The sequence below is a fragment of the Chenopodium quinoa genome, unplaced genomic scaffold (genome assembly GCF_001683475.1).
Source record: "Chenopodium quinoa cultivar QQ74 unplaced genomic scaffold, ASM168347v1, whole genome shotgun sequence".
Lineage (NCBI taxonomy): Eukaryota > Viridiplantae > Streptophyta > Magnoliopsida > Caryophyllales > Amaranthaceae > Chenopodium > Chenopodium quinoa.
The window spans coordinates 865,317-878,923 of NW_018742556.1; the positions used below are offsets into that span (position 1 = coordinate 865,317).

Sequence of the window (13,607 nt, forward strand, 5' to 3'; positions counted from 1 at the left end):
TAGTGCTCATATTACATGTGCTTGTAGGATCTAACAATTGGGCTGAAGCTCTAACACATAAAAAAACACAAGCCAAACCAGAAACAGCCAAAGGGCGTCCTTCCTCCTCCTCCTTCTTTCCTCACTAATTTCCCCCAATTTTTGAGGAATTTCAAGATCAATTTCACAGCAATTCAAGATCATTACTTTCATATTCAATCTTTTTTCCCAGAAATCAAACTCAATCATTCACCAGGTAAATTAATAAAATTCTACTTATATTCTTTCTTTTCTTTAACTTTTCTTTCCATTTGTTAATTATTTTATTTAAAACTTTTTAAATCGGTAAGCTTAAGTAATTTTCAGATTTGAATACGCCACTTTTTTAATCTAATCTTTAATTAAATTTTCTGGGGTTTGTTCCTTTTAATCACTTCTAAATTACTCTTTGTTGGGTACCTCTTAATTTCTGTTGTTTCACTCTAATTTTTGAGTTTGAGTCCAATTCAGAGTATCTTCTTTCTGGGCATTTTTTTCTTCTTCTAATTTTTTGAAATTCAAAATTTTAGAATTTAATTACTGGTTGCTTAATTATGTAATTCAATGATATGTACAGTATTACTTCATATGAATGAATTCAGAATTATAGGTTAATTTGAATTATTTAATTTTAATAATTGTAGTTTGGGAATTGTGTGCAAATTTCGTACAAGAAAATTATAATGAGGGGATTTGATAGAGAGAGATTCTTCTTTGAAACTGTGAAAACTTTAGGTGGGTATTTCAGAGTACATTTGAAAAAGGTTCCCTTTTATGGAAAATGGGATCTGCTTTTCACATCTCATTATACCCAAAAAGAATTTATAATTATTATCGTTTTCCCACAACAGTTAAAATTTTCACCAATAATCCAAATTTACCTGAAATCAGATAAATTAAATAATTATGATGGTAGGGGACAATTCAATTTGTGGAGGTCATGATTTCATCTTTAGTACAAATTGTCTCTTTGGTACAAAAAAAATTGGTGTGTAATCAATTATTTGCCGTTTTTATGATTTCGACCTCTGATTATGAAGATGATATGATTAAGGTTTGTTGTTAAGATTGTAATTTAATGTCATAATTATGGATTAAACTTCTCTGACTACGAAATGGTATGAGTAAAATTTGTTGATTTTATGTCTTAGTTATGTATTTGGAGTTTTGGACCTCTCTAACTACAAGAATGGTAGTAAGATTTGTTGTTAAGATTGTGATTTTCCTCGTATGTTGTAATTATGGATTTGAAGCTATCTATGATGATGGTATATTGGTATGAGTTAGATTTGTTGTTAAGATTGTGATTTTAGTATTTTACTCGTATGTCATTATCATGGATTCGAAACTCTGACTACGAGGATGATATGAGTAATTTTGTTGTGTAGATTGTGATTTCATGTCATAATTGTCGATTCAAAACTCTGACTTCGAGGATGATATGAGTGAGAATTGATAAAGATTGTTGTAGGATTCCAACCCATCTTGTTTAGATTGTGAATTTATGTTGTTTCTGTTTTCGACTTTGATTCAACACACTACTCGTATTCAATGATCCTAATGAAGTTATAATTTTTCGAAATTGTTTGGCAGTTGGGAGGAAGGACCAGTGAATTTGTTGCTGTGGATTGGGAAAGTGTTGGATTCTAAAAATGGAAGGAGACACATTTTCAGGACTAGGAAATGGTACACAGGTAGACAGTAAGGTATTACAGACATTTCAGAAGAGTTTTGTGCAAGTTCAGAGCATATTGGATCAGAACAGATTGCTAATCAATGAGATCAACCAAAATCATGAATCAAGGATTCCTGATAACCTTTCCAGGAATGTGGGCCTAATAAGGGAGCTTAACAATAATATAAGGAGGGTGGTTGACCTTTATTCTGATCTTTCTCATTCCCTAACTCGATCCATGGAAGCTTCATCAGAAGGTGATTCCAGCGGTGTTCTAAAATCCGATGCCAAAGCTACTCACAAGAGAAATCGACCTGGTTAGCTAGCTCCTCGTATCAACTCGACTTTGTCATTATTAGATGTTTTTAATTCTTTATCTTTGGTGGGCATTGAGCTAAATGCATACATCTATATAGTATGTATGTGCATTGAGGTAGAGGAAAATGATTTAGAGTTTTCTGTAACTCTTCTTGTATTCGGATACTTCTTTCTGAAAGTTACCTTCCCCCTTTTTTCTGATGAACAAAAAATGATTAAAAAAAAAATCTCATAAATAATTCTTCATAGTCTCAATGGATATGTAACTTCTTTGTTACTCTGAATCCAGTTGAAAATCAATCATGCTTCTTTAATTTCAGCCCTGAAGATAATTTTTCCTGTTTTTGGTCAAAGTTGATTTGTTTGATACTTTATATCTTTCTTTATTGCTCTATCATTATGTTTGTGTAAGTCAATGAATTAGTCTAAAGAGTAATCACAAGGCTAATGGTATAATGTCCCCTTTTGTTTGTTGTTATCAACTAAACCTATAATTAAGATTCACTGTTATAATGTAATTTGAACTAATACTGTAACACCTAAACTCAAATATGTGTATTATTGCTAAAAATTTGATGAAGACTATTCATTACACCTCTTTTGATCAATTTGATCAAAGTTTCTTTGATCAATTTCTTTAGAATGCCAAAATTCCCCTTTTTTCCTTCTGTTATTGAGCATGAGGCTTTGCTCAGAACTGAAGCAATAGAAAAGTGGCAGAAACTGTTTTGAGGTCTTTCATTTGAAAATCAAAATCCCTTTTTAATACTACAACAACTTCTACTGTTTTTTTTTTTTTTGGTGTTTGTGTTTGTAGAATTCATGAAATCATGCAAATACTCTGCCAAGATGCTCTGAAAAAATTGGAGGAAAAAAAAAACAGCTTTTAACATTTTTTTTAAAAAAGATCTTTTTTTCTTTGGGGGGGGTTTACAAATCACACAGACACACACCACCACAAGAACAGAATCTAAGATAAGGGGGGGTATATGATTAACTTATTTGACCAATTTAAATTTTTTTTGTTTATGTTGTTGTTTTTGATTTGATGTGATTTGTAATTTACCTTTTATATCCTATCACCAATAGCATTAATTTCATGGATATTATAATATAGAAAATGAAAATATAAAAAGGTGGGACTGTATAACATAGGTAGATCAAAAGCTATACTATAGTTGGTATAATTAAATAGACAGATATACAAAACAGTAAACCCCAACAGTATGACAAAGGGGCCCAAATTACTTCTTTTTTAATGGGGAATTGAAACAATCTTCCCATGCTTATCCATCCTTTTTCTCTACTTGAGATTTTTTTCTCTCTTTTTTTTCTTTTTTTTTTTCCTCCTTTTCCAAATTTCTTGTTTAATTTTTTTTGTTTTTTTAGGATAAACTGAGAATAATTAAAGTGAACTGAACTGATTGGGGGTTAAACTGAACTGACTAGAGCTGAAGTGAATTGTTTATGAAAGAAGGAAAATTAAAAACAAAATTGAACTGAAGTGAACTGAAAGTAAGTTGAACAAAACAAGCCCTTACTCGGTTACTCCCTCAATTCAACCGTTTCTATATAGACATAGATGTGCAGTGCATTGCACAACTTTAACCGTTAATACAATATAGTTTAGATATGAAGGCAGTAGTAGAATTTCTTTTGATATCTTCAATTCTACCAGCGCAGTAGACAGTAGTGCTACTCTTATACTGTTGTTTAATGCAAGTAGATGTCCTTTTGTATTTAAATTCAACTGATTGGATGCACAGTTGTTCTCTTTCTATAAAACAAAGGAATCTAGGAGTTGTGTTGGTAGACCCTCATTAATAAGTGTTGATCAACTTGGGCATGTAGCCTGTACTTCTGGGGTGTAGTGTAGCCCTTTGAATTGCAAAAAAAAAAAAAAAAAAAAAAAAAAAAAAAAAAAAAAAAAAAAAAAAAGCCTACCTTTCTAGTACAACAAGCTTAGTGCATCCACTTTTCAGGTTCATCTATGCTACCCTTAGGTTAATTTTCACTAATCTTGTTGTGCCTTATCTTCATTTGACTTGTTTCACAAAATTACATATCGTCTTGCGAGTGTGTTATGCTAATCTTGTCTCGACCTTTCTTCTGTGTCACTTTCTGTCAAAAAAAAAAAAAAAAAAAAAAAAAAAAAACGTAGTATATCTCTTATCTTTCTTTCTAAGATTTTAAATAATTTACATTACAATTTTATACCATTATTAAAAGTGTTATGTTAGAATTTCAACAAATTAGCCAAAAGAGCTCAACAAATATTCCCCAAAGTGAATCACCAAATTTCAACACCTTGTATTCCATTAACAAATACTCACCTTGTTCCAAATAAATTTGGACATGTTTATCGATAAGATCTGTTTTAATATGTAAATAGTATCAAAGTCCAAACACAACAACATTTATAAACTAATACAAGTAGTAGTAAAGGATTATTTTACTATTATGCGAATCAAAGTGTACGTGTAAATTTAATAGAGACGTAAGTAAGATTAAAAGCGATTGAGACAATGTTACAAGTGTAAAATGATTTGCTTGGAATAAACGAATAAATGATGAATAAGAGGAAGAAGAGATCAAATGGGACCCAAATGTAAACTAGGCAAAGACAAAGTAATCATAGTTGAGACTTTGAAACATAACATGTGAAGGTGGGAATCTCACTTTACTCTCTTGTTCTCGGCCTTCTGTTCCTTGTGTTTCCAGCATTTGGTGTTGTTTTAACACAAGTTTTGGTCTTTGTTTTTCTTGCCTTTTTTGCCCTTTTTCTTTGATTCCCATCATTGCCTGCTTCCTAGTTTCAATTGTAATCATGCTTTTTCTTGCCCTAATAAATTAACTAATTATGATTTTATGGATTAACTAGGATCTCAATTATGATTACTATACTTGAACAACTTTGGTGGAATTGAAAGAATGACTTGAAAGTCTCTTGATGTCAATCAATATTACTGTTGGTTCACATTATTTTTGGTGGTTAAGCATATTACAATTTATGATTTTTTCACAACCACAAGTACTTGCGATACTGTTCACTGATTTATAAAAGTTAAATAAATGCTAATTTAAAAGCATCAAAACAATATTCTTGACACGCTGCTATTATACTATAATTTGTTTTGATCTTTCAATCTACGGTATCATTAAAGAGAGGGCCATAAATGACGACAATGTAGACAGAATTTGATACCAAATTCAAGGTATCACTCACAAAAGTTCAACCAACTAGCTAGTTAGCATTCACAAAATAGTCTTTTGCTACTCCAAAATAATAATAATAATAATAATAATAATAATAATAATAATAATAATAATAATAATAATAATAATAATAATAATAATAATAATAATAATAATAATAATAATAATAATAATAATAATAATAATAATAATAATAATAATAATAATAATAATAATAATAATAATAATAATAATAATAATAATAATAATAATAATAATAATAATAATAATAATAATAATAATAATAATAATAATAATAATAATAATAATAATAATAATAATAAATAAAGAAATAACTGAGCCGGTAACATAATATTGGTTTATACATGTGCTAAAAATCTAATGATTTTTCCTTCAAAAAACTAATGATTTATTTCAGAACAATACGGAGTACTTGTTTAGAGTTTTTGACATATTTTCTAGAACTCGTTCACTTGGGCTTTAAGACTATAATTTGAACTGGGCTTCAGCCTTGCATATGGACTGTATCATCAAACATCAAAATCTGAGTTTGCACTTTGCAGTTTTGCAACATGTTACTAATGTGCATAATAGATGTATGGACTGTAACTTGCATTCATGTTAAACTAGTATTTGACTTCGGGCGATGGACGAGTTCTAACATGATCACAACTATCAACTATGCCCTTAAGCATGTAAATATTCGAGTACGATACATTGATATAGGTTAATACTGAACTGGAAAACATGTAACTCGAACATATGATACATTGATATAGCTTAATACTCATAACAGTAAGTGTTTAGTGTTGAAAGCTTGAAACATGAGACTGAAGGTTTGGAGGGAGAGCGTCATATGGCTGATAAACTTGCTTTGATCTAATAGTTGAATGGTGAAAACCGAGCATGATTTCGGAAAATTAAGAAGCTAAGGTTTATTTAGCTCTTGAATTTTTAATATTCGAGTATGGTACTGATCAAGAGGAGTTACAAGCTTACAACCTTCCAAGTACATTAATTACTAAACCTTCCAAAAAAAAAATAACATCTACTACTTCAGGATTAACATTATAATACCTATGTGAGAATTAAGTTACCCAATAACCCTCCAATGTACCACTTTCATTTGTACAAAAATTTTAAACAGGGGGGACTGGTAATTATCAGTTACAGATTATTACATAACCGGCGAAAGTTCTGCATTAGGAGTAAAATCAGTAAACGCGTAAGTTGGACCTGCAAAGGTCTGTCACAATTTCATCAACCAAGATCTGAACAATATCTTGACTGATCTCGGCACCCATTTCATATGCTTCGATATCAAAATCTGTCCATTTACCCAATGAAGTACTCATTTCCCTCTCTATTATCCCGTCTGTTGTGTTCCCGGAAAAGCTAATCCACTTCCTAACTTCTTCATCGAAAGTTTTAATCAAAACTTCTGCATCGATGCTCTTTGGTAGCCTACTCCATGTCCTGAACCCAGAATCAGAATACCGGGTGTACTTTACATCGAGGCACTCTACAAGACAGTCAAACAGAAATCTCCGTAACGGGTTATCCTCTTTTCTCACCTCAATACCGAGAATGATGCTGTCTTTCCATGCTGCAACAACAAGGGATTCTAGCTCATCTAGAAATGGGCCTATGAGAAAATCTAGAATTCTTGATGAACTAGGTGCAGCAGCATTGCCAAATAAGAGTTCAGCATTTAAAACAATCTCCTGAATGTAGTCAAGCTTGGTTGTGGTTAATTTAGAATGAATGCGATTGACATTCTGTAGTACTGATGAGGCATGATTTACAAGATCAGTCACCACCATAACACCACAGCAGCGAGGCTTGTTCGTTGATGATGCAGAATCCAACAGATCAGTGTCAGAACAGACCATCGGTTTAACTGTATGCCAAAGTAAGTCTGTTAAGTCAAAGTACAGATATGTAGAAGACACAAAAATCGCTTCAGAAACGGGTTTATTATATAAAATATAAACAGCATAGCTAAAAATCAAACACCTATGATGTAAATGCTATTTAAGACAGGGCTCACAATATCCTCAGAAATCATTTACCTGAGTTATCATCAATGCTGCTTGAAATGCAGCTATCATTTGAAAATGAGGCATCAAGAACACATCCTGGGCTAAAATGGTCAACTTCACGAGAAAATCCGTCCGAAGATCTTTTGTTCCTCAACTTGGCCTCACAGGCCTGTGAAAAGAAAAAAAAATAAAAAATTGAGGACCAGTTGTCAGATAATGGAAATGCATCAATTAGACAATTACTTCCTACAACACCCACTTTCAAAAATACAGTCAAGGGACCACTTGTTAGCTGAAAATGCCAAGATCACAGGATTGCAATCAAGCGACATGAACGATGTGATATATAGCCTAGTCTTTTCTTGCAGATGTATGATTCTACCTGGAACAAATTTTAACCTGGACAGAAGTCACAGAACAGCTAACGGGCTTATACTCAAAGGAAGACAGACGAGAAACATGTCATGGAGACAAAGACAAAGATGATCAAATTGCTTAAATAATGATCGCAAAGATGATGGTTCAGCCAAAGGTTATGATGTGGCAGACTGCATATACACGTTCACGCCCGTTTCTTTTGTTTAGAATAATACAATTAACATAAATATACTGTCCTTGGTCTATGAGTCTCTTCATGGAACTATAACTCTATAAGGTATGTACACAGTATATCATATTTCATACCAGTCTAACGACCATATATTAAACACATAAGCCATGAGCATTTGTACATGTGAGAAACAAATCTGCTAAAGGTCAAGAAATCCTAAGTTTTGTGACACTGAGAGACTGAAGAAGAATGCAGATTTCAAAGGCATTTGCAAAGTATCTCAACCTTCCAACATAATTGAATCACACATGACTTCAGTGAATTTTTTTATGAGCTTTAAAAATGCAAAAAGCTAACTAAAGATCAAATAACTAACTTTAGACAATGAAAATTAACCAGAGTCCAAAGAACAAGCAATTTAAGCAGCAACTGACCTGAGAAGCACTATCTGTAACTTCGCTATAACACTGTGAATCTTTTGAATCAGTTCCAAGGGATTCATCCTCACATGAAACTGGCCTCTCAGCTGTCAAAGCAGATATTAGTTCCTGAAGAATTGAAGCAGTGGTTCTTGCAGACGGCATGAATCCTGTTGCTGCTTCATTTTCTACTTGGTTAGAAAGTTCCTTCAACTTTTGCTCCAATAAAGCACCTAGAGCATCTCCATTCATTTGCAAATAGTTTTGGGATGGTTTTCTCACACTGGTTTCTTCCGTTGTCAATTTATGCTGTAGATTCTCGTTAGTGGAAGAGTGAATCAGATCCCTTCTTTTGGCACCCATTTCATCAGAAGTTGTCCCTGTAGCTGACTTTACTGGGGAGTTGAAGGTGAAAGAAACAATATCAGTATTTTTATTACCTCTTTGGCCAGAAGGCCTGCCTCTGAGACCAATTTGATTTGCAGGTGGAGAATGGATTCTTGTCCCATTTCGAGCTACAATATTGACCTTATTACTTCTTTGTTTATCGAGTATGGAACTTGCAGCATGTGCATTGTCAGCTGGCCGATTAACATTTATAGTCCTCCTTTTCCTAACTGGACTGCTTTCTGTTGCTAGAGATTCATTCTTCCCTGTACAAAATCTTCTTTCTGTCTCGATACTGCTATCAGGTTTGCTGGGAGCTCTTAGACGGCTCCTGCTCACATTTCTGTTGAGGGCAATAAAATCCTTTGTTCCATTAACCGGATTGACAGCTGATGGAACTCTTCTTCCCTGTGTGTTTGCTATTTTAGACTTTGGTGGAACTCTATCTCCATGCAACAACTGTCCATGCCTCTGAGCCCTATGCTTCGTGTTAATAGAAGGAGATGCATCCTTCTGGGAGGTAAACATCCTGCTTGCTGGTATCTGCTCATGACACTGTGACTGATGCACCTCATTCCTGAACGTTTCGTTTTGAAAGGGTGATCTATTATCCACTGGCTGGGCGGTCACACTTTCAGACTGGTACCTGGTTTTCAACAGAACCACATCGTTTTCATTTTCCAAATATACAGCCGGTCTTGGCCGACTTTCTTCCAATCCATCAAAGAAAACCTCCCTAAAATGAGACCCTTGCAAATCAACATCCCTATATTTGTCTTCGTCATTATATCTCAAATTCACCTCCTGCTCCAACATGTTCCCACAACTTTGACAAGCAGCTTGTGCATTCAACATGTCATTTTCCAAATCAACCTCCCTTCTCACCTCATTCATGGCCCCCTCCTTCCACGGCTGCTGCACTCCTGAGTTAGAATAAGTAAGACTACACCTAGCACGGTTCGTTGCTTGTATCCCAGGTTCCAAAATCCTAGCAGCAACATCGATCAACCTAGACGAATTCCTCCCCATTTTGGGACTCTTCACCGGGGAAGCAAGCTTCGGGTGGTGGTGATGATGATGTTGATTCTTCCTAGACCTTGACAAAACATTCCTAATTTGCAAAGCCTCAGCCCCAAACCTAGTAACCGGCTTCCTATCAGAACCCCCCGTCTTCTGAATCTTTTGAGGTCTCACATTCCCCTTCTCCGGACTTAAACTCAACTCCTCCTTAACCAACCCACTACCAAATTTCTCTCCTTTACCCTTATCACATTCACTCTTCGTCAAATCCTTGCTATACTTATCATGCTCTACAACCGGACGAGGCATTGTTTCCAATCCCATTAACCTAGCAACCAACCCAGGAGCTTTCATTTCATGCTTTTTACTCTCTAAACCCCCATTTTTCTTCGATTTACTCGAAAACCCACCAGCATTGCTCTCATCAGCCATCTACAATTTTGTTACATACAAACACAATTCAGTAATTTTTTGCACTAGAAATGTACCTAATCAAGTAATTATTAAGCCAGCTTCAACTCGATACAATTCAAATTACACTATCAACGTGACTATTAATTCGCGGAACAAAAAAAAAAAACCACTAGGGTAAAAAGACAGTACTCCTTATCCAAAAATCAAACATTTATATCATTCAACACATCAAACTCAAATCAAGCAGTAAAATTCAGAGTGTAGTAAGAAAATAACAGCATACCAATAAATGCTTATGCTTAGTCACTGGCAATTTCTCCTCCGCATTGAATTTCTTCGAAACTTTCGTACGAACTGACAATATAAACACCATCAAATTCAGTAAAATTAACCCCATTAATTTCCCCCAAAAAATAAATACGGAGTATTTAATTTCTAAAATTATTAAAAATAAATAATAACCTGGAGGAAGAAGCTTCTTGGGGAAGAATTTGTTCTTGGAAAACCTCCGATTCCAATCAAAAAGCTGGAAAAAAATCCCAACACAACCACCAGCCCTTTGAATTTGCGGCTTTTTCTCAGTAATTGCTAAAGCTGATGAAGTTCTTGCTGATAAATCACTCATTTTTACTATTTTTTCACATAAATTCTTCAGAAAAATAGAATTAATCAGCTAAAATAGAAATGGGAAGAATTAATTAGAAACCCAGATTTGAGAAGGCATATTATAAGAACATCAATCTTCATAATTTTGGAGTAAAAATGCAAACTTTAGATTAAAAATAAAAAAGGGGAGATTCGAAAAAAAAAAGAGTAATAATGAGTGAATAATAACAAGTAAGATAAAAACGAGAATCTCTGATTATAAAAGCGTGAAAAGGCAGAGATTTAAGCATACATCGCAATCACATTGAAAAGGGAATCTTAAAATAATAGTAATAATTAGAAAATAAAAGAAAGTTATGATCTTTGATCTGGGTTTACAATGCAAATGACAAAAACCCTAAAAAAAGAAGGAATTGAAGGAGAATAGAGAAACTGTTATGCTTCTGAAAAAACAGGGGAATCTTTAGTAAAATGGATGAATTTTCTCTCTCTAAAAAATGAGATATCTCTATCTTAGTTGGTTTGGGTTTGTGGGGAGGAGAGAGAAAGAGTGAGTTCACAGGTGAGAGTGAAGAGAAGTGGTCACACACTCACTGAGTGAGTAGAGTAGAGTGGAGGAGTGAGAGTATGAGTACAAAATCACAGAGATGGGGGAAGGTTGAAAGGAGCGTGTAATTAATTAGTGGGACATTTTTTGACCTAATTATAAATCTAATCTTATGTAATTACACTTTTTTGGGATGTCTTTTGTTAGTCATTGTCAAATAGTGGTGTCTTTATGTCTAATTTGGAGCTAATAGTCTTTTGTTGTTGGCTTCTTTGATTAATGCAACTCATCTACCCAAAATGTGTAGTCTACTACTTTATGCCTCTATTGATACAATATGACTTGCCTTTTGGGTTTAATGTTTTAATAATATATAGTATTGGTAAGAAAAAATGTCCATAAAATTAAAACTTTGTATAGGTTAATAGTGTCCGGGTACGCAGACAAGTTCCCTTAGTAGTTAGTACAAACCTTATTACTTTAACTTTAAGTTTCTGATATACAAACCTTATTGATTTGGGTATTTTTACTCGGCCAGGTGGCCCAATCAGAAACTGTCATGTGTCATTAGTAAAGGTGTTATTTGGACCTATGAGATGATGACACGTGGTGGGCGAACATCCTTCTGTCCTAAAAAGATTGATGATCCAGCATGGACCATTCAGAGGGCGACGCGTGTCACCCTAAAAGATGCCCAAAAGCCTTTTGGGCTCAGTGACACGTGTCACTCAGACATTGCCTCTGGAATGGCGGCCTTCAAGGGCCCAAACCTTGAGGCGCCGTTTTGCGGCATGACCTAATCCCTAGGTCATCAGATCCTAGGGAGGGCACACTTTCCAAAAGGACCCTATAAATAGGGACAGTTCCTACATTTATGAAAAGAAAAACAGACAAACGTAATACGAGACAACACGTCACTTTCACATTTACTACCGTCACTTTCAAGGAACAGACAACACTTTAACTTGGCTTGGAATCCGAGCAGATAACTTTATTTCCGCACGTTTTACTACTGAATACTTACTAACTTAATCTTCAGAGGCGGACCACCGACCATCCGGCGGTCCGTTTGATTTGCAGGTACAGGCGTCCTTTGCTGAATCCAGTCTCAGTGTTGTAACTCCCCAAGGGACAAAAACACCCGAAACATTTGGCGTCGTCTGTGGGGAGAGTACCTCTGAAATGGCTTCACAAGTCCCTGTACCGAATCCTGAGGCCAATCGGCCTCCAGAAGATATATTGGTCCAGACGGACCATGACTCAGGGGACGACGCTGATGTCGAAACCTATGTGGATCCTAACGGGTCCCTCATCTCAAAACGCATCCGTAGTAGGGAAAAGTGGGAGCGTCACACTGATCAGGCAGGGCCAAGCAAAACTGCTGGTCAGCCAAAAATGACCTCGGTGGCAGGATCGACTCCCGTCACTCGCGATGAACTCATGAAAATCCTGGGCAGTCTTAGGGGTGAAATCAAACAACTCGCCTCAAAGAAGTCACCTACTCCTAGAAAGGAGCAGTCGGCCAAGAAACCAGCCCAGGCTAACAAACAGAAGTCGATCAAGGACCGTCAGCCGACTCCTCATCCTGCCCCTACGGAGAAGGCTCGGCCCCAATTTGACCTTACCAGGCTCCGTTTCCCCGAAACGAGCACAAGAAAAGCCATCCGGCACATACAGCCGGATGGTAGCAAGAAAACATTCTCTGATGCTCGACAATACATTGAGCAGAAGAAGACCCAGCTATCAGAGTCGGCCTCAACATCGACCTACCATGATAGCTTTCGGAATACCTCTGTGAGGTATTCCCAGTCTGTACAGGAGACTCTAGCAAGCAGCCCACGGGTTCAGTTTGGCCCTCATATGATCCAGTCGGCCCAGTACATGGCTCAGCCATTGTACCAGTCGCCTGCTTTTCCTTACATGCAGCCTGCCCTCTTTGGAGGACAGGCGGCAAACGGCTATCTGCCGATGGATTGGCAGCTCAGGCTGCAACACCTTGGAGATCAACCCTCTGCCTTCTCCAAGGAAATAACCAAAGCCGAACAGCCGGCCAAGGTTAAAAATGTTCTGGTTGGAACCTATGACGGGACCTCCAACCCAGAAGACCACCTGCTAGCATACACCCACCTCATGTATTTACAAGGGTTGGATGATGCCGCATGGTGTCGTTGCTTTCCAGCCACCCTGAAAGGCATAGCCCAACAGTGGTTCGGCAATATACCGGCTGGTTGCATTAATAGCTTCAAGACACTTGCGTTCTTGTTCGCTTCAAACTTCTCTATGAACATCCCTGCCAAAAAGACAAGCCTTAATTTGGGAAATGTACAACAGGGAGATAGAGAAGGCTTGCGTTCCTATATCAGGCGGTTCAATCTGGTACGAATCAAGATTCATG

At 35.8% G+C, this 13,607-nt stretch overlaps 2 protein-coding genes across 2 annotated transcripts; one reads left to right on the forward strand and one right to left on the reverse strand.

Moving 5' to 3' along the window:
- On the forward strand, positions 1 to 2,223 carry LOC110720386 (protein ELF4-LIKE 4-like). Its single transcript, XM_021899409.1, has 2 exons — positions 1 to 235; positions 1,612 to 2,223. Exon 2 carries the CDS (start codon positions 1,671 to 1,673, stop codon positions 2,013 to 2,015), a length of 345 nt encoding a protein of 114 aa, XP_021755101.1. The 5' UTR covers positions 1 to 235; positions 1,612 to 1,670; the 3' UTR covers positions 2,016 to 2,223.
- A 3,914-nt stretch (positions 2,224 to 6,137) lies between these two features.
- Positions 6,138 to 11,306, reverse strand: LOC110720387. Its single transcript, XM_021899410.1, has 5 exons — positions 10,522 to 11,306; positions 10,343 to 10,413; positions 8,254 to 10,077; positions 7,300 to 7,438; positions 6,138 to 7,127 (listed from the first exon to the last, which is right to left on the reverse strand). Exons 1-5 carry the CDS (start codon positions 10,682 to 10,684, stop codon positions 6,442 to 6,444), a joined length of 2,883 nt encoding a protein of 960 aa, XP_021755102.1. The 5' UTR covers positions 10,685 to 11,306; the 3' UTR covers positions 6,138 to 6,441.
- Between the last annotated feature and the right edge of the window lie 2,301 nt (positions 11,307 to 13,607).